The following is a 27,868-nucleotide window of genomic DNA, read 5'->3' as shown; positions in this document are numbered from 1 at the left end:
TTTTTTGTTTTTCATTTTTATTTGAGGTGCAACTGTTTAGTGCAATTGTAACGTCACATTTGTGAATGAGGAACATGCACAAAACACTGAAATAATTCTACTAGGCATTTTCCTTTTACCAAGTGACTCATAATTGTGTTCAGCTCTGGCTGCCCAATTAGCAACTCAAATACTTGGTTGTACAAAAACAAACAAACGAACAAACAAAGAAAAAAAAATCACCATTGTCATTAAGAACAACTACACAAGTCCTCAAACGGTATAACAGTTCAGATCATTTGAGCGAGTGAGTAAGCGATGGCAGAGGAAACTCCACGTACAGTACGAGGCTGTGTGTCACCGCGGGAGAGACAGCATCTTAGTGGCGAGGTAACAATCCTCTTCTGTTCCCACCCTGAGTACTGACATCACAGGTAGTTCAAAACCTGGCAAAACCATAGATATATATACATAAAAGAATAAAAAAAGAGGCATATGTATCTATGGTTGGAAACCAGGCACTTGGCAGAGTTTTAACTGGAAATTTAAATCTGTACAAAGTTCACAACCTAAAAACAGTCATGTCCTATTTATTCGCCTTTCTTTTATTTATTTTACAGACCACTAGGACATTAATTACATCAACAGAGAACAAAATATAACAAACAAAACGAATTGCAATCCTACACCTTTCCCGGCCCTCCCTAAAAAAACATTGATTCCCTGCATAAATGTTTAATGCTCCATCAGTACTTGTGGGGAGAAAGAGGGAGGGAGAGTGTGTTAGGGTGGGGACATCGACGTGAGCATCAAGAGGAACACTGAGTTCTCAAAGTGAACAATGAGGCGCAGCTAATGTGTCTTTCATAATTTCACACAACCCCGCACTACCCGCCTCTAAAATATGAGATTCCTAATTGACGACTGCGAGAATAGAAACCTAAAAAAGTGAGTTGAGCTAATTGTTTCTCTGCCTCCCATTCCAGATGGGTTGTGTCTTTCTTTTTTTTTGTTGTTGTTTTCTCGTTCTCTGTTGTCCCTCTGCTGTCAACTAGATACATCTTTCTGACAGGTGTCGCTGACAAAAGTGCTTGTTCTAAGTTTGAGCCTCAGAGCGAAGAAAAAAGCAAAAGGTTACAAAAAACAAAATTAGAAGACAGGATAAAAACTGAAAACGCAGGGACACAGATAGGGTTGGGTGCTATGACCGCACACTTTTCCAAGAGTCACTGAAGGGGAGGGATTCGATGAGACCAAACAGAGGCATGCAGCGCGAGCTCTGTGCTCCCCGACTGGTTGGGCAACACATTAACCCCGCCCTCCCCGTCACCCTTGACGACGAAGGCTCTAGGAATGTCAGTTCAGGTCACCTGTGCCCTTGCCTCATCATCACCACCAACACGACAGCCACCACCACCACAACAACGATGACAACGATTGTCTGAAGCAGGTTAAAAGTTGGCGAGAAAGCAGACACACATCGGTGCGACTCCGAAGTCTTTCAGTTAAATAAAATGTGCAAAAACCAAGTCTTTTTTTGTTTTCCTCGGGTTGTTTGTAGCGTGCGCTCCTCGAGACAGTGGCATAGTTGGTCTTGATGCTAGAGTCAGTTCACAGTATGCTAAGACTCCTTCCTCCTCCTCCTCTTCTTCTTCCTCCCATCTTCCCTGTCTCTTTTCCCCGTTGGCATGTCAGCGCCTCAGGGGTTTTCCCAGCGTAGCGTTGCTCCTTGTTTGAGCTATGCGGAGGTGCCGGAGTTTTGTGTGGAGGGTGGGGCCAGCGCCGTCCCAGCCGAGCCCACGGCCGGGGGCTGGGTGGTGCCAGTCGGGGAGCCGCCGGTCTGGACTTGAGCCTGGAACTGAGCCATCTGCTCGGGGCTGGCCAGGGTCTTCAGCAGGTTGTTCTCCTGCTCCAGCTGGGAGTTGCGCTCGATGAGCTCTTTGATCTGCTCCTTCAGCACCTCCACCTCCTCGCGCACGGCGTACATAAGGTGACTCTTCACCAGGTCCTGAGGATGGACACAGGGAGGGATGGAGGAGAGGGAGAGAGAGTTGAATAATTAATCAAATTTCTTCATGCACAGCACCATCATGATGGGTGGCTGCAACTTTAACTGTACCAAGATCTACAATTCACTGTGGGGGAGATGATTTCTATGATACGTGTGAAACTCAACCCTAATTCAGAATTATGAATGTGAAAAGAAAGTGTGTGACACAGCTTGCTGCAAGGGTTAAATTTGCAATGTAAATAACTTCAAATGAAGTCTGGCACAGTGCACGCCAGCTTCTACTGTCACAATGGAGGCAAGGAAAGGAATGCACACACATTGCTTAAATCTCTCCAAAATGCTCCAAAAGATATATATTTGCCTGTCTGCTTCTGTGCAATGTTGAAAAGAGGCCGTTTTGGAGCGCATTCCCACGGTGATGCCTAAGTGAGCGGCTGTGCCAGCCTGCTGAAGGGATTTGCGTGTAATAATCTGTGCATCCCCTCCTCTGTAGACCCGCCCCTCCCCCAGCCCGGGAACAAAATGTTCCTGCATTGGTGGGAGGAGCCAATCATCGGCCGAGTTATTTATACTGAGTGGAAGGGGGGCTGTCACTTGCCTAGCAACACGACAGAGAGAGGGAGAGAGAAGCGAGAGAGAGCATAGCGTGTGAACCTCAGCCTGGCCCACATCAAGTTGCCAACAAGCTGGAGGTCATCAGTCCAACAAGGGAGAGAGCAGAGCAGGATGCTCCGCTCAGTTGCTGGTCTTGTGTAAAACTTGCATTCCAGTACAAAGGACACACATAACCTTTCTCTTAATAAATGGTCTCTCATTTTCATTCCACTGAAATCACAGCCGAAATAAGATTTAAGTCTTCTGAGGACTGTATGGCCACCAGATAACAATCATGTATCAAAAGCATCAGGATGCTTTTCAGTCATTAACACTCTGCCCTGCTGATGCACACAGGTTCATGAAGGGCTGGGCATTATAACATTATTATATCAAGAGGGCATAAGTGTTGCCCTTTCCTGGTTTTAAAGGCTCCATTACAGCAAAGAGATGCAGTTTTCTCAACAAATTTGATTGCTATAGTTGTTATTATTTTCCTCTATCTGCTTGGTCATCATATGCACAGTACAAATGATTGTTGACTAAAAATATCAGCAAGTAAATATTTTGTGAAAGCACCAATTCTCATCCCTATAAGATAAACACACTATAGATAGAAGTATTCATGCAAGAACATCATAAAATTTAATTTTGTCTGTATCGCCAAGCCGTAGGTACAAGCTATTGTCTATTGTCACTAGTTTGGGACTCCCTATTGTCATAACAATGACAATACGGGCAGATATAATGTGCAGTTGTCTTTGGAGTCATATCAGTGGAGGCTAGAAAAACACAAAATCAAAGCACAATAAGATGCAATTTTATTTATTTCCTTTTTTAATTATCCTGGCTCTACATCAATGTTACATAACATTGGAGGCAGCACATACATGCAGGACTGCAGAGCATCAAATGGGCCTATTTACTAACACAGTGAGAGTGATGCCTGCACTTTTATGACAATTAAAATACATAAACTTACCATTGCTTGTTCAATCTTGTTGTCAATGGCCACGACACTTGCACCCGAAGAGCTGGAAGACAAAAAGAAATAATAAATGTGCATTCCTGCAAACCTGCTCAGTAAATGAGGCAGCCTGTACTCTAATCCTAACATGGCCGACTTGAATGTGTATTTGATGTAAATGTATATGTAATAGCGTCGTGACGATTTGTTTAATCTCCACATGGAGCATTTCACGCTGTTTTTTTATTATTATTATTGGCAGATGTCACTGGCAATGGCGGATGCAGGCTTCATTCAATGAGGATGCCAGATGAAATAAAAAGGGCATAAAAAGGGCTGCAGGTATCACTGTGCATTTCTCGATAAAAACAACAGCCTCTGATCAACATTATATCATGATTAGTGTAAGTCACAACATAAACCACAGAGATTGAGGTATGAAGCTTCGGTGGCGGTGAATGAATGAGCCAGCATTTCTCATTCAGAGGACGTCTGCTTTTACACAATACGACTCCCGTATATTTTGCAGGAAAAAAATAACGCTCATAATGACTTTACCTATTGTCAACTTTGACTGATGCACTCTCTTTTCCAAGCACAGAGGACAGGAACGATATTGAAAAATTCCTCAGTTGACAAACGCCAAGGTCCATCGCCACTGTGTAACATTGGGAATTCATGCTATTCCGTCCATCAACCCCCCCGTCCCCAAAAGAAGGCAATTCTTCAGGTGTAAAAAAGATCCAGTGGTATAAAAGTAGAAAAATAGGGCATCGTCCAGGCCGGGCTCTGGATCTGATCTCCGGGCGATGCAAAGCTCCCAGCCGGGACAGCCTGCTATCGCCGCAGCGGAGCACAAAGACTGAAGCGGCAGCCTGGAGATCCGCAGACCGCGTCTCTCTCTGGATAATGCATGCAGGAAAACAGCGCTATGGCGCACCCGATTGGCTGAGAACTGCCTCATTTGCATAATATATGCACGAAACCAGCTCAAGCGCGTCTCCTTTTGGCCGGAGAAGCAGCTCATTAAATATTATCAGCAGCATCGCTCCTACCTGCTCTATAAAACCCCATCCGACATCACGAAATGATGGCAAACTTCACAGGAGGGAGAAAACCTCCTCTGTGAAGACTTTATAGTAAGAGATTTGCTTTGGGCTCGCTGCCTCGTCAACAGACCAGAATCATGCAGATCCAAAAAAAAAAAAATGCGTATCTCAAATTCGACGTAATCTGTGATCTGGCCGGGGGAAATACTCTTATTTTCTTTCTGTCGATATTAAAGGTTTAGTTAATGTAGTTATATGCACTAAAGGTCCGCAGTCTGTGTGGGGGAAGAATGGTGTGCAATCACAAGCTGCTGTCATGTGAAACGGGCCAGATGCAAGGAGCGATATACGAACAAATGTCTTATTTTTGTCCATATCCACCATTTGTTCTCATTTTTATTTTAATAGCAACTTATTTATGGGATTCACTTTTTTTATTCTCATGCTTGCTTTTCTCTAAGGTAAGAATGGTCGAGAGCACTCTTCCCAAGATAGGAAAAAGCTTTCTCTCTGTTACATTCCACAAATCAGTTGTCCAACACATGGAAACATACATTTTAAAATTGGAGCATAAAAAATGCATTTTAGATTATTTTATGGTTTAGAGTGATCATAAGGGTTAGATTACTGAAATAAGAATATTTGATTGTGGATATTTGAGAGTCTGTTTAAGTAACAAACAGCAAATGTGGGCTCTGCATGGGCAATGATTTTTTTTTTTCTCCATTTTCATTTTATTTCAGTAACTGGATGTCTGTATGACTCTGTCCAAATTATATTAACAGGTTCAGATTTTTTGCAGTTGTTGGCTTTTTGAATTTCTTCAACACCAGTACTTACATTATGGAAAATCACATATATATATTTTTTTTTAAACTTCATGTAAAAGTACTTCAGTTAAGCTCAGTTCAGTTCATGCCTTTATTGTCCCGAGAGGGAAAATGTGACTTGGCTCAGCACTCAAACTAAACAATCACAATCAGCTCTTTTTCTTCCTTCAGCCTTGTTTGGTGACATTTCCAATTCTTAGGCAGAGTATTTGGCAAATAGCACAACAGCTGCCCTTATAGTATTTAGGGGGTGTTGTCTTATGTTAATAATAAATACTCAGACACACACCTCCAGTTTATGAACATCATGCAGCACACCTGGGTACAGGCAGATTTGGACGGTTAAGACAGTTTGGAGCATCTGAAGTTGACCTCTCTTACTTACTGACTTAACAGAAAAAGAAAATAGGAGAAATTTAAGAGACTGCTCAACTGCATCTGGCTCAATGCTTCCACCTATTGGTTATAACTGTACGGTTGTAACTGATAGTAGCCTTTTGCATGATTTCTACACAAATTATGTTATTTACTATATAAAAAATGCTCATGTTATTTGAGAATATGTTCTCAACTGCCAGTGTGGCTTTTACTGTGAGGCAAATGTAGCCAAAATATCTCCAGGGCAATGAAACACTTAATTGTCAATTGTGAAATGACTGAGATGATGAAGTGATGGTTAGAAAAATATAAATCAGAAGTGAAAATGTGTTTGGAAATGAGTTTGTCCACAAGAGAAAAGGGGGGCAGTTGAGAAACCCTGTGCTGTGCAGAGGCTAAGCTCCTTTGTCCTCTTAGTGCAGAGTTCATCGGTTTGACTGACTGAGATGGGAACACTCTGTTCTCTGTAGGACACATAAGGCAACAAGGACTCTGCTCCTCTCAATTAGGGACAATGCTTTATGATGAATAATTCAATTAAAGTGGAAACATTCTTATGAATAAATAACTTTTCTGATATTTTTAGAAGCTTTATAATTTTAACCTCCTGAGCAAACAATTTGTCAACTAAATTGAGTCTGCTCACAAATGATATTGACCATATCCAAACAATAAAAACGCGAAAATCCAGATCTCAATTTTCTTTCAGTTTTCATATAAGTGAAATGGGGACAATGTTTGGTCCCTTATGTCTTTTAAAACAACCAAACATTCAGTTATCTGACTATGATGTAATCCGACTTTGGTTGACCAATATAATAGAACAGTAGCATTGTGTTGGTGAAAGGGCAGTTGGGTTAACCCTAACCCTAAGTAAGACCTAAAATACTTTTTTTTCCCTAAATAACTTAAACCACTTTTAATATGCATTTTGACTTGTACTGCTGCATACAGTACAATTAAAATGCATATATTTAGGCTTTCATATAAACTGTTAATTGCTGTCAAGTAGCTGATAAGGTCATGCAAATCAGCCAGGAGTGATGTTATAAACACTAAGTTGAGCATGCACATTTCACAACAATTACTGATTAAGGGCAACACCTCTGTGGGTTGAAATGGTGTGGAGGTGTATATGTAGAGGTGTGAATGTCTGTCACTTTTATAAAACTCGGTCAAAGACAGTGACATTATCGTGTATTGGCAAAGATGTCAAAAATGTCTTCACTACATTTAAGGTGTGATTTAATTTGCTGACAAGTACCGATTTACTTTCTATCAGCGTTAGGTAACTGACCCGTACGTGTTACTCATTCACATCTTTGACTGACTTCAAGTGGACAAGCAGGCAAGTGCAGGAGCCCATTAACTTAAGGTTTAAGTGGTAAGGTTATGGTCTATGACCTCCCGTCGAGCGGTCTCAGACACCTGCCCTGCTCTAAGCTCCTTAGTGGAGTTATATCAGTCTTTGGCTGGAACATTCAAGGAACCAAAACCAGGTTCATCATGAGGACTGTGTGTCAACTTGAGGATGGACATTGAAATCTTGTTTGGGATATTTTCTAAAGGACAGCCCTCAACCTTTTCATTTCTTTGTGATTTATGGACTTTGGCTTTGAGGGGTAGGGATGTTCTGAGGTGATTTCAGAGAACTTGATCACAGCCATTGTGGTGAAATATCAGTTTCTCCCATCTAAAGGAATAGTCTCACAGTGGCATGTATGCTTATGTAAAATACATGCTGGATTAAATACTGTGGGAATGTAAAAATGGGCCTTTGCTTGCACTCAGTTGACAGATATAAAGGTAGAGTACCTTTGTGACAAAATTGTGGGAAATATGGGTTGTTGTAGTTTGTTGACTTTATGTAATCAATGCAGGGCAGGCTGTATACATGCTGGTTTATTTGTCTTGGAAAGGTGAAGTCTTGGTGGCCTCATTGTTCAGGGCAGGGAAGCAAAGTGGGGCTGATTTGACCGTTTTAGGAGCTAAAGTATGATGCTTATCTATGGCACTTGATACTGGAGGGAAAAATTTAACTGCTCTTGGTCTCGGTCCAAACGGGGAGCACACTATTGTAGATGAACATCAGCCAAACACACTTTCACACTGGCGCACAGTAAAGCCCAACGACATGCACACAAGAACATTATGTCCTCAAACACACATATTCCCCTCCAGGGCAGCTGAGCGGGAGCAGCTCAGTCTGAACATGCCAAGGTGATGTACCTTGATGCTTTGCTGCAGGTGGAGATGAGCAGCAATTTCATATACTGCAGAATTATATCAGTACCACGTTTAGATTTGAAAACTGCACGTGTTAGTTTAAACAGAAATGTTTTCACAGCTGCCAGTCATTCTTGGGGTTTCGATACTTTGATAAACATTTAACGTTCATTCCAAGTGAACAGAATCACCAGCATTGACAGGAAGCAGACAGGGATGCAACAACAAAACAAAGCCCACTTTACTAGCTAGCAGCCGCTCTCGTTTTCACCCCCTAACTGCTGCGGTGGACTTTAACCCCCCTGACAGTGTGACAACACTACAGTCATTGTTACCTCTTCAGATGCTTCTCCAGCTCCCAGAAGAGCAGCTTTAGGGCCATCTTCTCCCTGCCCTGCGCTCCCGCTGCCCCGGCAGGCCCCTGCTCTCTCATTGACGCACTCCAGCTAAAAACATACACTCCAACCAAGCCGAGGCCCCCCTCACCCCACCGCCCCAACACCCAAAACAAACACTACCACCCCTGCACCTCCTCCGTCCTCCTCCCTGCCGTCTGACCTGCGCCCTTTGGCCCTATGCCCCCGGCTCCCCTAAGCGGTGGGAGCTTCACATAGGGGAGCTCGGCCAACAATGGGGACCTGGATGGAGCTGTGTTGGATGGGGACGGGAGTGGGAGTGTGTGTGCGTACAACGAGAACGCGCCTTGGTGTGTACATCCTTGCAAACGCCTCCCCCGCTAAGCCGCTCCTGTGCCTGAATCACATATAGATTGGCTGCGTGGTGAGGAGAGATAGGAGGGCAGCCGGTGATGTCACTGCATAACAAGTCGCGTGACGCCCTCCCCCCTCTGTTGTTATGTAAACTGTCAGCGGAGATGAGGGTAATCCGTCCAATGGGGTGAGTTGTTTTTGACCACACACCCCGTTAGCGCGTGCCCGGACGCCTTCAAGCCACTCCCTCTGGTCTTAAACATCTCCTTCTTCCAGGAGACTTTCATCCTTTCCTATGGAGTGTTGATGGACCACAGGTGCAATGGGTTGGCTTAAAGCTGCATCTTTGTCAAAATCTGTACACAGCATTCCCACTTTATGCCAAAATGTAAAATTCCTTGACTTTTCCACAACTTTGCATGACATGATTGCATGTTCAATTTTCACTTAAATGAACATAACATGTTTTTTTCTCCTTGACCAAAATTGGAAACAAAAATGAGATTCACTTACTAAAACTTTGTTACTCTGTTTGAACAAAAAATCTACAATGCATTCAGCATCTTATTGAATTAATTAAACTGAGGCAATTATTTTAAATTGAGGCTGACAAAATGGTATTATATTCCATGATTTGTCCAAAGAATTTAATGAATTCCCTGACTTTCCTGTCAAAATTCCATGACTTTCCAGAATTCCATGACCTGTGGGAATGTTGTGTACGTAAAAATTATCCACCTCCTCGTGTCTGCCATGCTGGATAGATCCTGCCCCTCCTCCACTTGTTTCAATGTGTATGTTTCACCAGCAGTGCCTGTAGCTATCCTGTCGCTCTTCATAAGCGGGTGCACACAGCAAGGACAGCTCACGTGTACCTCCATGCTCCAACACACAGCTTCTATACAGGCTTACATGAAGCTGCACACAGTCTGAACCACGACGGCCAAAACAAGACGGCTGGCCAGCCGACAGTTCAGACAAAGAGCCGCGCGGAGCTCAACATATTCAAACGTTTTCACTGTACCTCGGCAGTGAAAAGCGCAGCATCAATTACAGAGTGCAGGAACTATAGAGAACAAAGGGGAGAGGCAACCTGGCGGATGCTAGGCGAAGATGGCGCGCAGTTGTGTGGGACCATAAAATGGCGGCGAGGGGCGCATGGAGTCAGTCTGTAGTTCAGATTCAACTCAAAGCATACAGTCTAAACTGATGTGACTCGAATGCAGAGAAATGACCGACCTCATTAGGCGAAGGTCAAGTCCTTTCTTCCCTCCACTACATCAGTCACTTGTTCAAGACCCCAAAGAGGGGCAGACAGGAAGAACAAAAACAGAAACAATTGATGCTGGAAGGAAAGTGAAATGTACAACTGGCAAGTGTTGAAAAAAAAAGCCTATATATTTCATAGAGACATGGCGCACAGTTTGTAAAAGTGCTATCACTATGTCGACATGAAAAACAGAGGGCACTAGTGTGCTGCCACGCCTGATCCTGCATGTGAGAAAAGCGTCTAATATTTTATTGAACTGTCTTTACCAGGTAGATCATATGCAGCAAAGCAGTATTTCAGTAAAATGAGCTTTCCTTTTAAATTAGTCTCATTCCTAGTCTCAAGTCTGTTATATCCTGTTCAGAGGCATTCAACTGAGCAGCACCCAGAGGCTCCTCTCTAAATATACAGCACATTGAATTTGTGGCACACCCATAATGTACTCCTTCAAGGCAAAGAAAACAGGAGCCTGGGAGAGTCAGCAGTTTTTGGCATCCTCAGCCAAACCCTTATTATCATACTTCAACTCCAATCACTTGATGGTGAAGATGATCTGAGACAGGCTACACCACCTCTTGCTTCAAAAGAAGGTGAATAAACACTAGTGGCATGATGCTCGTTAAAATTTGATGCAGAATCAGTGAAGGTGAAAGCAAACTGGATGAAATCTTTGAAGCAGAGGCCATCCCTGGCAGGGGAGGTTAGGCCAGGTAAACTGGTACCAGACACACAAGGGTTAGGGTTCAGCTAAGGTATCCCCTGTCTTAGAAAAACAAGTCCCAAACTAATCTAAGGGAAGCATTCACTGTGGTGGAGACAGGTTTACTCTCAGCCAATCGCTGCTGCTGCCATCACCTCTGCTTAGCCAATAGTGAGCAGAGCCATGACATCACAGATGGTCCAAAGTGGGATGCTTTCATTCATTATAAATCCATTTGTGTCCAAAGCTGCTGGTTGTGTGTGTGTGTATCATAGGCTACATGGCCTGTACAAAGGGCTGACCCAGATATTATCTAACCATTCAGTTACCAGAGCACATATACACTACAATCATATGTTCAAACAGGAGTGCACCCAAAATTGAGAAAACAAAGCGATGAGGAAGGTGAAATAACATGGAGGTCAAAGTGGTACAACCTGAAATTAACAACCAATGTGAAATGGTGTCTGACGTCACTGTGATGCTACATTCAAAACTTGGGTCATTAAATAGCCAGTTTATCTTCAACTGATGTTACACATAGCTACCATGCATGTACTATTCAGTTAATTCGATTTAATGCTCAGGAAATCATGGATGAAATAATTAACTGCTGCAGCTTGTTCTAACTCTCCCAAAAGCCTTTCAACAATACACCATTCAACATGACATACACAGAGTGAACTAATCATCCACGGCAGGAAAATTCATTCTTTCCACACTATCAAGATCAGCCAAATGACTCTCAGAGCACCATGTCAGACAGAGTGTCAGTGGTTTCATTTTAATTGTTCCAAGGCTATTTCCTAGAAAACTGCCTCTGACTTCATGAGTTCGAGCGTCTCTGAAGACAAAAGAAAACGGTCTTCTCGACCACCAATGCCACACCCTACATGTTTGCTGGGCACTTACGTAAGGGTGATGTGTGGTCACTGTGTGGCACTCATGCAGCCGGTGCTGACAATGTGGATGCAGAGAAACATGAACAGATGGATACGGCGCCTGGGGTGCCAACCGAGTTTAAAAATAAACAGCTTCAGCACAAAGCAAGAAATCCATAATTTAAGGCAAGTGACACCTATTGTTATATAACAATGTAAATTTTATTAAATTCTGGTAGATTTGAAAACCAAGGGAAACGGTCAAAATTGTACTTTTCATCCAGTATCACACAGAAATTGAAAAATTATCCTGTAGTGAGGATTTTCCGAAAAAGTTTTGAAAGAGAGCCCTGCAAACTAGAAACACTGGGACAGTATTCCACATCTTATGAAAGTACAGCATATTTTCATTCTTCTAAATCACTTTTGACAGAGCCTGGACCAATTATTAATTATGTAAAAACTCACGTCAACCAAAAAGAGGAGAGAATAAATGCCTTAAAAGAAAGAATATGGAAGAACAGGGAAAGAAGCTATCTAAAAGCTTAAGTGGCTGGGTCCTCTAGGAAACTGAAAGATCAATACTGTGCTAATAGCGAGCCTCAGTGCCTTCCAGCCAAGTTCCTTTTGAGTTATGGTCTCCGACTCCATCCTCCCTCCTCCCCCTCTCCATCTCTTCTCTCTTTACCCCCCCTCCAAACATGTTCTCTTCACAAAAGTGTCCAGCTGAGTGTAAGTAACGCTTCCGCCTCACTTCATTGTGTGGTTTGAGGGAGGGCGTAGCCGCTCAATTAGGGAGCCGTCACTCGGGCTGCAGTGGGTGGTCCTGCACAGTATTCCTCTCAGCTTCAAAAAATTAATTATGAAAGCCATAAGTTATGAATTTGATAATCAGGTATATTACCAGGCAGTCAGGGATGTAATTGGGATAAAAAAGCAAAAAAATAGCTCTGTAACAAAATCTATTTTCTGCATAAAACGTTATGAATGGTTTCCAGTCTTTATGTACCCCTTTGCAAGTCTTCACGCACAGTTACACCAGTGTTAGATGCCGTTCAACCAATTATCTGTTTGAAAACCAAATGAAAATGTGGAGGCTGTGTTCAGTGTGTTCAGAACCTATCAACATGACTGAATGTCGTCAGGGAACAGCGATAAATGGAATGGAATGAAACGGAATAGTTATATAACTGTGGAGGGTGAAAGCATGCATTCAAATAATGCAAAGATGGGACCACTGCCAAGGGAACACACACACACACAAAAAAAAAGAAAAAACAGTAAAACAAGCTGGCCTGGCTGCAGTTAGAAAGAGGCCGAGCTGTGATTGAGAAACCATACAGATGGCCTTGGTAGCTTGCACAGAAATGGGTGAAAACACAGTGAAGTAGGTCGCACTCTTGGTCAGAGCCTCAAATAATGTTTCCCTGCTCATCTCCCTCCTTGCATCCATCTCTTTATCTCCCTGTGACATCAGCATCCATACTGCACTGTGATTGGCCCGGTTCCTTCTGCATCACTTGCCCTGAAGCAGTTGGAGACATGAGCTTCTGTGTGTGTGTGTGTGTGTGTGTGTGTGTGTGTGTGTGTGTGAGTTTGTGCATCCTGGTAAGGAGTGTGCCAGTGTGTGTTTGTGTGTGTATGTGTGTGTTTGTTTGTGTGTGTTATTTAGTATTTAGAGTGTGTGTGGGGGGGCTGCACAAACTAGCAGAATCCGGTTTCAGAGGTCTGCAACGCTGGCATTTGCAAGGTGGAGAGCAGAGTTCAACATTTTTTTCCCCCCAACAAAGAGATGCACTCAAAAAAACAGAACTGGAACGATTTTTTTAGGAAGCAACTCATTTAAAATGACAATTACATCATTGAATCTAGTGTTGCACACGCAATCCCTTTTCTGTTTCAATGTTATTATGGCTATATTTTTAGGAACATATGTTGGTAATGTGGTTGCAAAGAAGTCACTGAGAGGAAGACAGGTTTTACATCCCTATCAGAAGACCGCAGAGTGTATCAAGACCATCCAAGACAGGTGTCTCATTTGTTTGCAACTGGGGATAAGCCCCTTTATCTTTACACAAACACACAGACCAAAAAAAAAACAAACAAAAAAAAAAAAAAACAGAGAAAGAGATGGAACGGCCAAAAACTCAAACAGCTCTCGCGGCACTGCAGGGCTCCAGGGCAGCAGCTCTCTGGAGCATGAGTGAATCGGTCTCCGCCATGCACGCAATGCCTTACATAACCAGCCTCAGTGCCATATGGGCCATGAGAGAGAGACAGAGAGAGAGAGAGAGAGAGAGAGCAAACATCTTTTACGATTGACTCCAGTGATGGTTCAAAAAGGCCTTGTTCCACTGATGAACGAGGTGTGAATTTTCAACACAATGCCCACAATAACATAGCATAACATAGTGTTCAGTATGTTTAATAAGGGTTCGCATCAAAGAGAAATAACATGGGCGTTTGCAGCTTCTACGTATTGTGTGGTACGTGTGTTTGTATTAACAGCCAAAAGCTGATGTAAATACAAATAGAGTCCAAAGAGCATGTAATCGTGTATGCATGTGCCCATAAACATATAAAACACTCTTGCATGCACGCACACACACAGGGAGGGAGGGATTGGGGAGACAGTGCACTGGGGTTTTGACTTGGCACAAATACCACAGATTAAAGGATTACACAAAATCTGGCTAAGGCTTGTCAAAATCAATGACGACCCCCACCTCCAGCAAACTGTCTACATGCCCTCCCTTCACCAAACTGGCACAGGGGCTGGCTGTGGATTTGTGACTCCAAGTGCTGTTATGCACAAGTGCACGCGTCTGTGTACATGCATGCTGACGTGTGCATGTATAAAACATTTCCAGCTCTGGGTGTCAAACTGTATGCGCTCCAAATTTGGATCCCAAACCTCTAACAAATTGATGAAAATGAATATTAGAAAATTACCTACGGCTGCAACTAATGAATATTTTCACTGTTGACTAATGTACTAGCCTAATTATTTTTTCTACTACTCGCTATGAGAAGTTTCTATATCTGTATCTTTCTGTGTCTGCTTCGTTACTCTTACCAGCAGCGTGCTTTAGTCAGCATAATACAGGATATTGTGGTCATATGTAATATTCTCTACAATATTCTCTTTAGATTCCTTGAAGCATAATTTAGAATACATTAAATCCATTTTGAAATGTTAGGATGCTGTTGGGTTGGATGAATCAACCACCTGCCCTGACAAAATATTTAATATTGTGTAATTTAACCTACAGACAATATCATGATATTACATTTGCATATTGTACAAGCCCAAACAGCAGCAAAAAAAACTCTAAGAATTCATTTTATAAAGACATGAATGGGGAAAAACAAGTGAATCTTAGCAGCTTAGTGTTCTTTGTGAAGCTGCAGCAAATATTTGGCATTTTTACTTGATAAATGACTAAAATTATTCATTGTTAAAATTACAGTATTTTCTGTCAATTAACTAATGGTTTTAGGACTATAATCATATTATGTAACTTCAACACCAACAACATAACAGACGTCACATAACAGACGTCAGACGTTATGATTCTGAGTCACAAGGATCTTCACATGGTGTTTTTGTGTGGAAATTTGACAAGCAGTCCTAGCTGGCTGGTTTAGACAGAGATCACTGACAACGACCTTGAAAAGCAGGTCTATTCCTTGTGTCAGGTTAAAAAACATGGCCCAAGGCGCTCCATATGGTGCCGACTCCATAAGGGAGCTTTGAATGTGTTGAAACAGTAGTAAGGGTCAGGGCTCCCACATGAAATGGTTGTAATTGGCTTTTCTGAGAATTCCTTTTTTTTTTTTTTTTTTTTTTTTTTTTTCAGTGAAGTATACTTTTTACTGAGAGGTCTACTGGGTCTTTACTGGGAATCCTCACAATTTCAGAGAATATATGTTTTGGTGGATAACAGGATGAATCCCGTTTCGAGTATTTGCAGTATTTTATTTCAATCAGCATTTTTCTGCAGCTGCACAGCAGTTTATTTGGCTCTTTGCGCTTTGACATGGAGTTACATGGAGTCATAGGACAGATGGACCAACAGTGAAGTGTAGGCCTTATTGAGCATTCAACGTACCTCTGTCTCGCTCGCGCACACACACACACACAAAAGATCCTAAACATCTCATTTGTGCTTTGTTCACCAAAACTCCCCCTCTACCCGTCAGCACCGCTTATTACTGAGCGTGCAACAGTCACACGTATTCACCGCCGCTGTCCCAGGCAATGAGCAGGACCTGGCAAGAAAACCATTTCCTAAAAGCGGCCACATTGCAGCGGCAATGGCCGGAGGAGGCTGCTTTTCTCAAATAGGCAGGACAAAGGAGAGCTGCTCGCGGGAGAGGAACACGGTAAAAGTGTCAGAGGCTGATGTAACGTGTCAGCAAGCGGGGGTTAATGACAGTAAAAATGATGTGTGAAACAGCCCTCACTTTTTCATATGTCAGCAGACTAATTTGTCTAATCTTTGCCAGCCTTTAGACTGTGGTGGAAATGCAGACAAAAGTAGTCCTTCAGACTATTTTTCAAAAGTTCCCAGCTGTAGTCACATTACTGCCAATGAGTAGGAATAACATTTGTTCAAAATAGACTTAAGAAGCTAGAGGAGGTATTCCTGGACTTCTTACATCTTATCCTCCAAACAACTCCATGAGCACATGCTTTTTTTTATTTTGTGCTTGGACTGCATGTTTGAGAATTTCGATAGAAAAACAGATTTTAATAGATTTTAATGGTCACTGTGGTCCGTCTTTCTTTTAACACCTATCTCATTAGACTGTCTACTCTCCCAATGATCAGAGAAACTACACGACCCACAGTAATCTGTGCAGTCTACTCTGAAAGTTCCATTTAAAGTTTGTTGACAGATATATGCCAACCTGCAGAAACATGGCTGGTGGTTTACATGAGTCCCTGCAACCTGTGGCTCACATCATTCTCTAACTACAGTTAAGGGTTCATCCTTATGTTTATTTATAAAATCTGCTCCAGTGTCTCTATTGACCTTGTTAAAACTGAAATAACAAGCCAGGATGAACAAAAGGGTCCTCTGTCTCATGTAGTATCATGAGAACAATTTTAAAAAGAAGTAAGTGAAGTATCAAAACATTTTCCACTGAAATCACATTATTACAACAGCTTATTTTTCCCCACTTGTGCACTGATACAAGTGATTCACCCTGAGTCATTAAGTGCAAAACATTGGTAGCAAAAAACAATTATGCTACTGTATTAAGATTAAGACAATTAAGATTTCTAAAGTGACAGCTTCATAGGGAAGACAATGAGACTTTTCTTACTTTTCGTACTCATTAATCAAATTAATTAAACAAAATGATGAGAGCTGTGACTCATACAGTGATGAATTTTAACAAGATTGCACTTGCTGTGTATGTAAAACAGCCCAAGAATACTGCATAGATACTGCACAGAATACTGCATACATGCTGCAGAGAAAAATGATGGAAGAGAGAAATGAGAGAAAGGGAGGACAGCACAACCAGCTGAAACCAGAACTCTTGCTTCTTCTCATCCTCCTCACTGCATTTTTCAACTCACTGTAAAACCCAAAGGAGCAGGCACAACTACGCCTTTAAAATCTTTACCTGCTGCTCTAAACACCCACAATATGACACACCTCAAAGGGAAATGACAGGCAGATGCACACCCATGTGCTCAGAAATGTACATACACACACACGCACACATCACTCTACATCCTGAAGGGTACAGCTCTTAACACACTCCCACTCCACTCTCCCCCACTCACACACACACACATCGTCTCCCGCCCGTGACTCTCCTCAAGAACGTGTGACTCTGAGGACACAAGGCGAACAAACGTGACACCCATCTCCTCAGCTCTGTCCTATTCCCCCCAGCCCCCGCCCATCCTAAAACCAATATTGTTGGGACCCTGATGCATCAGCTCCTCAAATCTTCATATTGGGGATGTGCTTTGAGAGGCTTTAGTAAAGCCAGCAAACAATGTCCGTCCATTGCCATCTTAACTAGAATTCAAAAATGACATGATTACACTTTCAAGAGCTATTTAATTTGTTTATAGAGTTAAAATTAACTAACAAAAAAGAATATGAGATTTGGACTGAGGCCAGTAAGCATTTTAATACATGTATACATGTGGCAGAATTGATGAGCCATCAGTAAGGCTTGTGGCTTGAATTTATCAGGATATTTTCTTGAATTCAAGGCAGTGTCCCATCTCTCCTTTTCAAACAAGCCATGATACCAAATGGCCTGAAAAAAGAGTGCATGTAAGAAAAAAAAAATAAACCAAACCTTGTAGTAACCTTGACGTCAAACAGCACTAATTCTTGTAATAGAAAACCATAGAAACACAAATAAATGGTCCAAATAAAGCAAGGACATCTAGAATTGCCCATTTATTATGCAAAGGCTGATATTAATCATTCTGTCAAATAAAACCCAACATATACATGCTACAGCTCTTGGCGGACAGTGGGAAGAGTGAATCAGCCTAAAGATAAAAATAAGCACACCCACTGTATTACAAATACTCCCAGAGGATATACTTAATCATCTTGTCAGGGCCAAAGAAACAACACAGACCATGATGGGAAAAACGTCTGTTACTGTGTCATGCTATCATTCTCCCAATACATACAGATACATATTTTAGAAATGTATATGAAGGAATTAACTAAATCAATCACAATGGTATTTCAATTGTTTACACATATACAACACAATATTCAAAACGACACATATAATCAGACACAACATTTTGATATCAAAAGGCAAACACAACGGGTCAGTGTTATTTTAAAGAGTCTCGATCTGAAAACACTTATTTGTAGATGATTCATCCATCACATGCACAGAAGCTAAAGGTGCAAGACAGCAGCTTCCACTTAGCCTGAAGGCTTGTTTTAGGTCAGTAACTTTCACAGCATGTAAGGTTATGTAAAGACCAGTGTGTTGACAAAGTGGGTGGTCTGTGAGCCAAGGCTGCCACCTGGTGGAGAACTAGCAGTACAACAAGACAGGACGGCGTTATTGGCTCTCCTCATTCATGCGTCATGTCATCTCTCTTGACATGAGATGACAAATTAATTAACTACCCTCCGGCCTAATCTGTTACTCAAGATGCCTCCCAAGAAACAGGAAGTTCCAGAAAATTCAACATCGCAAAAAGCTGGCCTCCACCCAAGTAAAACATCAACCCACAGCAATACGCAGTATGAGAAAGGTCTTTGTGCTTACGTCTATTTGCAGTTTTGACTACATCAGTTTTAATTATAGCAAAAACAGATGCCGTGCAAAGGCAGCCTCTTAGCAAACACTTTCATGCGTGTTTATATATTAAACACATAATGTACCAATTGCAAGCTATCCGCTCATAGACAGTATATTAGAGGTAATGGATCCCTATATAAACATGACTGTTTATGACCTTCGCCAACCCCTGAGGGCTGAAATGCTGAGAGTCCTGCTGCTGTGAGAGAAAACACACCAGCAGATATGGCTGCAGAGTCAGATTCATCCACCAAACCACATATGTATTCCTAAAAAACATTCTGGATCTGATTCATGGAAAAACCATAACATGAGGAGATAAGTCAACAAATACTGTGATGCATTATCATAGGGTGTGTTCACAAAAGCTGTGGTTCACAAAGATCAGGTTGCTAGATATGATTTGGTGGTCAATTTTAAATGTTTATAGTACAAATGGAGGTAGACTACTTAACCTCAAGGAAGTAAAACACTTATCTATTTTTTCTTTTTGTTTGGGACCCTGGAGAACCTCTCCATGAGACAGCTTGGGAACAAATGATTATAAAATGAAATGCTTTCTACTGTCCATGCAGCTTTTATCTGAAAATAAGCAATAAAGGGCACGAAGGGAACAGACAACTCTTTAAGGAATGCAGCATGACTCCTACAGAAGCTAGTCTTTTCCTAATAACAGGGCCAAGTCCCAACTATTCTCTTGGTAGTAGCTCCAAGTATTGATCCATATTTGGGCTAGGCAGCAGTGGACTCCCATATCCTTGTGCCAGCTCGGTTTTGGATGACAAGCAGGTTGAGAACAGGTGCGCCACTGTCAACAAAACATAAATCACGAGTCAAAGCCAGTATAACAGCAGTTTGACAGGTGGCTCGCCATCACCAAAACAAACAGATCAACACAGACCAGAAAACCAGATAAAAAAAACTGAAGCAAGATATGATCATCTACTGGCAGGAGCCACACAGTCACAAGGATTTTTCAATCAGGAAAATCTTTGAAAAGCAAATATCTGATCTCAGCGGCTCAGCTGAAATCTGCCAGTCAGACACCAGCTGTCAGAAATAGCCACAGAGCTTGAGGAAGACAAAGATGGGGGTGATGCCAAACATGGAACCTGCAAAAAGAGAGACAAAACTGCGAGGCACATAAAGCACCTTGAAATGACAAGTCAAAAGGGAAACCAAACTGATTTAGAAGTCAAGACATAGAAACATGATTAACTCTCTGTTAGAGCTAGAAACCACAGAAAAAAGTCTGTGATTTGAGAAACATGAGGAAAAAATGGACCACCACTGATTATAACTGGTATAACTGGGGACTGATATTTAATCCAAATGAGCTTTATCTCTTTAGTGATGACAATTCATAAAAAGAAAATGTTTCCACAACCCCATAAAATCATTCCAGTACCTGTCACTGCATCAAAAAATGTATAATCTGCCATTCACTATCAATATAGCAGGCCTAAAATACAGCCTCCCAATGATCCCAATGAAATACGGCTTCTTCAGAATTATCTGAATTACTAACTGTTTTAGGATTCGTTATCCCTAGAGGGAAAAAAGACACAATGGTTGACAGATTAGAAGCAGTGTTTAAATGTCTCTGTCTCTTTGATACAATTTAGTCATCAAGACTGACACAAAACTAAATGGAATACAGAGAAAAAAAAATGGAGTCAAATCTCCAACCATCGTGACTACAGTGTAGGAAGCAAGACTTTCATTTACTCACGCATTCTTGCTTAAACACAAGAGGCATGTGAGCCCTAAAGCGAAAAACATGATCAAAATGGAATTAATGAATAATCAAATTTTGGAATTTTATTACAACTATAAAAACTCAAACCATATCAAACTAACTCAAACCATGAGACCCAGATAAAACATGTTTATGCTAGATTTCAAAGATCTGGGAGGCTTCTTTTGTGTTACAGATGCAGCTTTGTGGTTGCTACAATTGCATTGTGTCCCAGCCTGGAAAATCTCATGATTGTCCAATTATGTGTTTACCTCAATCATGTGGTTACCTCAACTGCAGAAGGCACTTTTACCGAGGTTAAAATGGTACTAGACCTTCAAAAGTTCCTGTAGAAAATATTCTCTTAATGTAAAGCTGTTTTTATTTCTAAATCTTAAGACTTGTCTTTAAAAGTTTAAAAAAGGCTGGCTTAAAGGTACAATATGTGTGTCAGTGTACATCAGAACCCTTTAGACTCAACAAAAAAAAAAAAAAAAAAGTGGAATAAGCACATAATTTGATGGTTGATTCTACTTGGTTCTCCTCTGACAGATTATGCATTAATTCCATGTTTTTGTCAGCTGAGTCTTCTTGATCCTCGTTTCAATCCACTGTGAGCAATTTAACAGGTCTTTATAAATGTCCCTGTTCCTGAAAGTATACAAGGGACTCCAAATACCTTCAAAATCTGGTTTCTTCTGATTGGCATTTTTAATAAATGTGCAAATGAAAAACAAAACAAAGAAACCTATGGCTATTGATTTTCAAACCTATTCACATCCACATCCTTTCATCATACAGGGATAACACGCATGTGGTGAAGCCTTTTTCATTCTAGCAAAGACGATTATCAAGCTGTAGTATAACTCCTCCAAGAAGGTGTGACCCCGATGAGGTTAATTTGAATATTACAGAGCAAAAGCTCACTGCTAGAACATGCAGTGAGCTTCTGGTTTTGCTTCTGGGTCTATATTCCATACGCTGTTTTGTTTTTTAGTCACAAATGATTCACAGCACTGTACAGCACCAATAGGTCCTGTGTCTGATGACCCAACCCCCATGAAAATGCCTTGAACTGATCATCCAGCTAGGTATCATTTGGCTTTTGATTCATTGTCCACATAATTTTGTACTAGGAGAAAAGTGTTCGCCCTCTCACATAAACAAACAATTTCTGTCTCTCACTTGCGTTGCTGTCTGACACCCCCTCGATTTCTGCATCAAAGCAACTTGCAGAGGAACAATTCTTGCTTTTTCATTTTAGAGAAGAGGCAGCGGATAAAGGTGTTTTATAACTAACATTTGCATATTCACTGGGGACTGTTCTCAGCAGTGCAACACTAGTATATAATGATATATACTCATTCCCTGCAGCTAGTATGCAGAGAGACAGCTGTTGCTGATGCCATCATAACACATGTATGTGGATGTGGCACCAGCGAGAGAAGTAAACTACACCAAAAGCATGCGTGTGAATGTTACAAGCGTTTTCCTTCCAGTGTGAACTGATGTTGGCTGTCACCCAAAAGTCAAATTACACCGGCACAGACCTGCAGACTGAAATTCCTCTCAGGGAGGCAGGGGGACCTGATGACAGCACTGATTAATATCACTATCCTTGAACCACTATCGACAGCATCAACTGCTCTGGCATCCACACAGGAATAGATGGTAACAAGTTGAGAACAATGCAGAAATTTTGCATGACACAATCACATCCCAGTTTGCTTACAGCACTATTTTGCACTCTCTCACACACAACATGTGCACAACTTCCCTGCCACTGTATCAAGTTATGCTCAGCTAATTTACAGGCTGCTTGGGATCCATTTCAAACCGGCAGCTACATCATATGAAACTGTTTTCAACTTAAGTGTGCCTGTGCCAGTAGGCGTCCTGTTGCATGTTTGGGGTCTGAGCCCTAAAACTGACAGGATCATTGCAATGTTCCACCCATAAAGCCACACAAGGCAATTTCTATGCATAATCCATGAAGATATGCCACTTTTTGCCAGAACACACGTCTTGTTTTGGCTTGGTCAGTATGCTTGCCTGTCAGGAGACTATAAAAGGGCACAAACACAAAGTCAGAGAGAGAGATACTGAGAAATATTGGCAGATATGCAAAATTCCCTGTGGTCTTGTTCTTTGGAAAGAAAAACCTGCAGATTTGCACATAGCAAAGGACTGGAAAGAAGAGAGAACATTGTGTGTACAAAATATGCAAGAACTCGGGGATTTTTGAGGGAAGAAAAGCGTCTGAAAGCAAAGACTGGGGAGACACACTTTGGACAGCTGACATGCTGCACGAAGGCCTGTGTATGGCTTATCCTTTTAAGAGCGAAACAAAAGAAGAGTCACGAAGAGAGAGAGATGAACAGAGAGAGATAGAGAGCCAGAGAGAGAGAGAGAGAGAGAGGAGACAGATCGCGGCGTGACATGACTGTGACTATAAACAAAGCGGACGCACACTGAGGCTGTCTGCCACTGCTGCAGGACAGCAGGCGATTCACGGAGAAGGAGGCTGGCGAGAGGCTGGGCATACGGAAACAAACACACTCACAGAGGAAGCCAAGCAGAGGCCAAGCAAAACACATGTGTGCAGAGCCATGACGGGGTACGTCAACTGGGTGTCACAGTGCAAAGGGATGTGCCACAAAATGCTGACAAAAGCCTCCACACAGAGTACAGTTGTGTTCTGTCTGCACTTATTAGACCCTTTGTCTCTCTTTTCCTCGAGCAGGCACACAAATGCACTCAGTACTTTTTTGTTCAACTTTATACAAAAGGTAGTTTTAGCAAACCAATGCCATGCTGATAATTTGATTAAAATGTGCAACTGTTTGTTCCAGTTGAAAACAATAATTAATTGTTTTGCTATCTCTTTTTGTAACCATGAAACGAATAGGCAATCTTTCTTTTTCTCCTGTTTTTTTTTGTTCTTATTTCCTATAGGTGCAGCGCTCCATATTGTAGAAAACTTTGCAGACAGCACACATGCGCTATGAACTGTTGAACAAATGCCACAAAACCCAAGAGGGTGGTCTTGTCTCTGCTGCTTATTTGAGGCCTGTTGCGCTCTGTCTCGTTCCTGGAAAAACTGCTGCTCTAAAATGCAGGTGTTACTGCGCTACCAACAACATGCATCTCCTGCTTAACCACAACACCAAACAGTAGACTGCTCCCATGACAGCACTCCATTTCTCTTTAAACGCCAGTGAGGAGTTCATCAGGTTTAAGCGACACCTTCTGCGACTGCAACAGTGACACAGCATTTAGTGAAACATACGTGAATAAAGCAATGCGCAGATCCCTGAGGAGGGTGCAGCTGAACAGACTCAGTGGCTAATAAAAGACTACATCCTGGGGACAGAGGGAAAGAGAGACACAGAAAGAGGAGAGAGAGCGTGTGACAGAATAAACGAGCTAATGGACATAGATGTGTGATGGTTGGGGGGTCAGGCAGAGCAGTGCATTATGGTCTTACAACCCCTCGCCCTGCTCAGTCAGTGACTCAGCAGTTCTAACACCTCTATTTCAGACACTGACACTTGCTCATTATCACTGTGCAGTGAATTGTTTTTCACCAACTGTCTACAATGTGACCTTGGAGAATGAAGGGTTAACTGATTTCTGTGACCTTGGACTTGACCTTTGATATGCTAAGTCTAAAGATTTAAACACCTGCTGTGCAGTCTGAAAAATAACAACAACCAGTTGCTGAATGACATTACAACTAAGTGGCTGTGATCAAACAGATTTTTTTCTTTTTTTGCTAGATACTCTGAGTTTGTTAATCATGACTTGCATATTTTCAATGATGCAACACACAGCACTTTTGCATCTTGTATCAACATCTGAGCCATTTTTTATCTGCTGTATCATCCTCACCTGTCCTCCTCTCCCTCAGCAGGCTGGGTCCTGAGGCCCGCAGCAGCAGCCATCAAGGCACTGGCCTCGACTCCCATCCCCATGTGGGCCAGGGATCCTGCAGCGCCACCAGCCTCAGCAGCCCCATCTCCGCCTGCGACTGCCCCCAGCCTAGGCAGCCCAAGCAGACCCTGGTGTTTGGACAGGAGCCTCTGGGCGTCCTCCAACTGGGTGCTTCGGAAAGAGCTCATAATGCCAGGAGCCTGGATGGCTCCAGAGGTCTGTGTGAGGGCTGCACCTGGGGTCAGCAAGGGCTGAAGGTCAGCTTGCAGCGCAGTCAGAGGCATGTAAGAGGTCCCCTGGGTGGGTGCGACCGGGGCAGGGGTGGATGAGGGGAGCTGGGCTTGGACTTGGGGGAGCAGCTGTGGCTGTGGTTGTTGGGGCTGAGTAGGAAGGGCCTGTGCCTGGCCTGGAGCAAATATTGCCTGAGCAGGGGGTGCGGATTGACCTTGAAGGGGCAGTTGTTGAGCGATGGTGACTGGTGGCTGAGTCGCTCCCCCAGGGCCCATCGTCATAGAGACTCCTGGTGTAACATGAGGCAGTGGGGGCTGGACCTGCGTCTGGAACGGAGCAGTGGGCTGGATAAAGTCCGGTTGCCGGACACTGCTCGGGGCCATGCCCCCCACAGGGACCTGGGGTGTGGGGTAACCTACCTGAGGCTGGGCCTGGTGTGGCTCCACAGCATAGGACAACTGCTGGGGCATGACAGAGGGAGGCTGACTCACACTGAGCTGTGCCATTGCCTGTGGTGTTGCTGTGGGGAGAGCGACAGGGGCCATAGGCTTCTGAGGCATGTGACCCCCACCAACCTCCTGCGACAGCACATGAGTCAGAGGAGCGTTTTGGACCAGTCCCTGTGGTGGGCTCTGCATGGGTTGAGGACTGGTGAAGTCCTGGCTTGGCTGCTGATAGGGCTGCAGTGTGTGAGGTGGTTGCACAGCAGGTAAGCTTGGACTGGCCACCACAGTGCCTCCGCTCCCTGGCTCAGTCTCTGCAGCTGCCTCAGTGCCCTTACATGTCTCAGACACAGTTGTGGAAGGAATCTCCTTTTCATAGTACTCTGTACAAGTCCACCTTCCTTTGCGGAACGGCTCAGAGTTAGTGTCCAATTTGACCACCCTGAAACGAGAGCCACCAGCCGCCTGAGTTTGGGTGGGCTGCGACTGAGCACTGGGGGCTGCAGACGGGCCTGCTCCAACTCCAGAGGACACTCCTTGCCCGCTCACACTGGTGCTATCAAAACCTGCGATCCCAGTGGCGGGCATTGCACTTACAGCAGACACACCGGTAATGTTCATAGTGCCTGGTACATGTGTGTCACTGGCCGTACCACCAACCACAGTGGCTAACGGCTGGGCTGCTACACCTGCCAGTCTTGTGTTATCCAATACGGGTGGCCTCCGAGACTGGCCAGGCCCAGCACCAGCTTTGGAAACCGGACCTGGGCTGGAGCTGGCTAGGGGAGCCACAGGGAGAGTTGCCCCTGCAGGCGTCATTGACACTTCTCCTCCCCCCATCTTATCAGGATGGTGACCATGATGATGGTGCTGAGGATAATGCACAGTCCCATTGACCATTGTAGGCTGCTGCTGAGAGCCCTGAGGGATGGAGTGAAGGTGCAGTGGCTCATTGGGCGACACCAGGCCAGGTGTGTCGACCCCATGGAGGCTGTTCAGTGTCTCTTCAGATGAGCTCCTCTCTGGGACGCCCGTGTCCGTGGCCCTGGACACAGACACGTCCAGCATTTCAGAGGAGGAGAGGTCTTCCGTGTGCGACTCATCCATGTCATCATAGCTCTCAGTGTCATCTGCCAAGCTGTTGTTGCCGCTCACACTGATCTGAGCAGAGGTGACGCTTGTTATTTGGAAGCCGCTCTTCTTCTTCACTTGAGCCCCGACCACCTGGGACTGTGGCTGGTGGTGGAGTCCAGGAGAAGAGGATCCAGCCTGGGTTGGGTTGTCCTCACCGCTGCTGACACCTGTCAGTGAGGATGCAGACGCACCGCTGCTGCCCCTCCTGTGATGGAAAACAGTCGCGTGCGACGTTTTCCTGCTTCCGGACCCAGGTGGGTCTCCAGAAAAGTCCTGGTGATGCATTTTTATAGGCGAGCAGTCACAGGCCAGTAAGTGGCTGTCGGCTGTTGAGCTACCTACTAGCTAACAGAAACGCTAGCTAGCTGGGTCAGTTGCAGTACCACGACACTAACCAGCCATAAGTGAGAAGTCAGATGATTTATGTCCTTTAAGACCAAGCTACGCGTCACAGGCTACAGTTAGAAAGAAAGGCTAGCTTTTCAGTGACGTCCCACCTATATAACATGTATACATTTACTTCCGTAAGATAAAGGCGACTGCCTTCACTGAAGCAAATAACAGTTAAAATAAAAGAATAGCAGTAAGCGATATTTAGCTAACGTTAGCTATCCGTTAGCTTAAAGCTATATTAGGTCGCTTCAAGCGATTGGCTGTTCCAGCACTTGGTGTACTCACGCACTAACTCATATTATTTTGCAAATTTTAAAAGGTCACAACTGAGTACACACATATGTCTAACCCTGAATCATCTACATAGTCAGGTGAGACTCAAAGTTAATGTGAAAGCCTCCTAGCTGGCCGGTGTGTCACAGGAAATCATCCATCGCATCCATTCCTGTTCCCAGACGTCGTCTTTTTCCCGGATCAGTCTGTCCAAACGTCAGCTTAGCAAAAAAATGAACTCGGTCTGCAGTCAAAACACAGTGGTGCCTAAATAATATCCGTCTTTGTAGTGATAAAAAGTGTCCATCACGGTGTCTTTTGTCGACTCAGTGTTTGCTGTATCATTGCCGGTGACAGTGGAGCTGCTAGTCGGCAGCAGCTAGCGGGCTGGCTGTCAGTCAGGCGAGGGAGGGGGGAATGCAAACACTGACACTGCGCATGCGCCGCTCTACCATTTTCTCTGAGCTGGTGCTGCGTTCAGGGGCCCCTCGCAAACTTACCCTTCCTCACAGTGAGTACTTAGAACCAGATTTTATTATGTTTTATGCATCCAGTTGATTTATTCATCAGTTAACTTCTTATTAGACTATCTGTACTGCGAAAATACAGTGAAAAGAAGAAAGTGCATTTTCATCAACGCTTTTATTAGTTGCACTTAGCCTTTCGTCGAGCGACGCACTCAGATTAGTACTATTTCCGACAGCCGCGAGGGCGGCATCAGATCCTGGGTTGTGTTTACTTTCCTTCTCGGACGGACTGGTTGTAAAGTGCTACTGTTTATGCCTACTGTATCAATAACCAAACTTTGGCTTGATTA

General features: G+C 43.4%; 1 protein-coding gene across 3 annotated transcripts; it reads right to left on the bottom strand.

The window, feature by feature from the left end:
• On the bottom strand, positions 1-27,452 carry LOC115371978 (TSC22 domain family protein 1). 3 transcript variants are annotated; one of them, XM_030069656.1, is made up of 3 exons: positions 24,536-27,452; positions 3,567-3,618; positions 1-1,987 (listed from the first exon to the last, which is right to left on the bottom strand). In XM_030069656.1, the coding sequence occupies exons 1-3, from the start codon at positions 26,668-26,670 to the stop codon at positions 1,718-1,720; spliced, it is 2,457 nt and encodes an 818-aa protein (XP_029925516.1). In that variant the 5' UTR covers positions 26,671-27,452; the 3' UTR covers positions 1-1,717. The 3 variants fall into 3 exon arrangements, with proteins under 3 accessions (XP_029925516.1, XP_029925524.1, XP_029925532.1); XM_030069664.1 differs by lacking the exon at positions 24,536-27,452 and adding an exon at positions 8,370-8,519; XM_030069672.1 differs by lacking the exon at positions 24,536-27,452 and adding an exon at positions 4,110-4,435.
• Positions 27,453-27,868: the final 416 nt, after the last annotated feature.

This window comes from Myripristis murdjan, chromosome 2 (genome assembly GCF_902150065.1).
Source record: "Myripristis murdjan chromosome 2, fMyrMur1.1, whole genome shotgun sequence".
Taxonomy (NCBI): Eukaryota; Metazoa; Chordata; class Actinopteri; order Holocentriformes; family Holocentridae; genus Myripristis; species Myripristis murdjan.
Note: the sequence above shows the minus strand (reverse complement) of the source record. Positions and strands in the feature narration are given on the sequence as shown.

Bases quoted from the DNA above. Each gene is read 5' to 3' on its own strand.
- LOC115371978 (XM_030069656.1), bottom strand. From the start codon at position 26,670: ATGCATCACCAGGACTTTTCTGGAGACCCACCTGGGTCCGGAAGCAGG. The intron at 3,619-24,535 runs GTGAGGATGATA...TTTGTCTTCCAG, and splicing joins GCTGAGGGAGAGGAGGACAG to CTCTTCGGGTGCAAGTGTCG. The intron at 1,988-3,566 runs GTAAGTTTATGT...GTCCATCCTCAG, and splicing joins ACAAGATTGAACAAGCAATG to GACCTGGTGAAGAGTCACCT.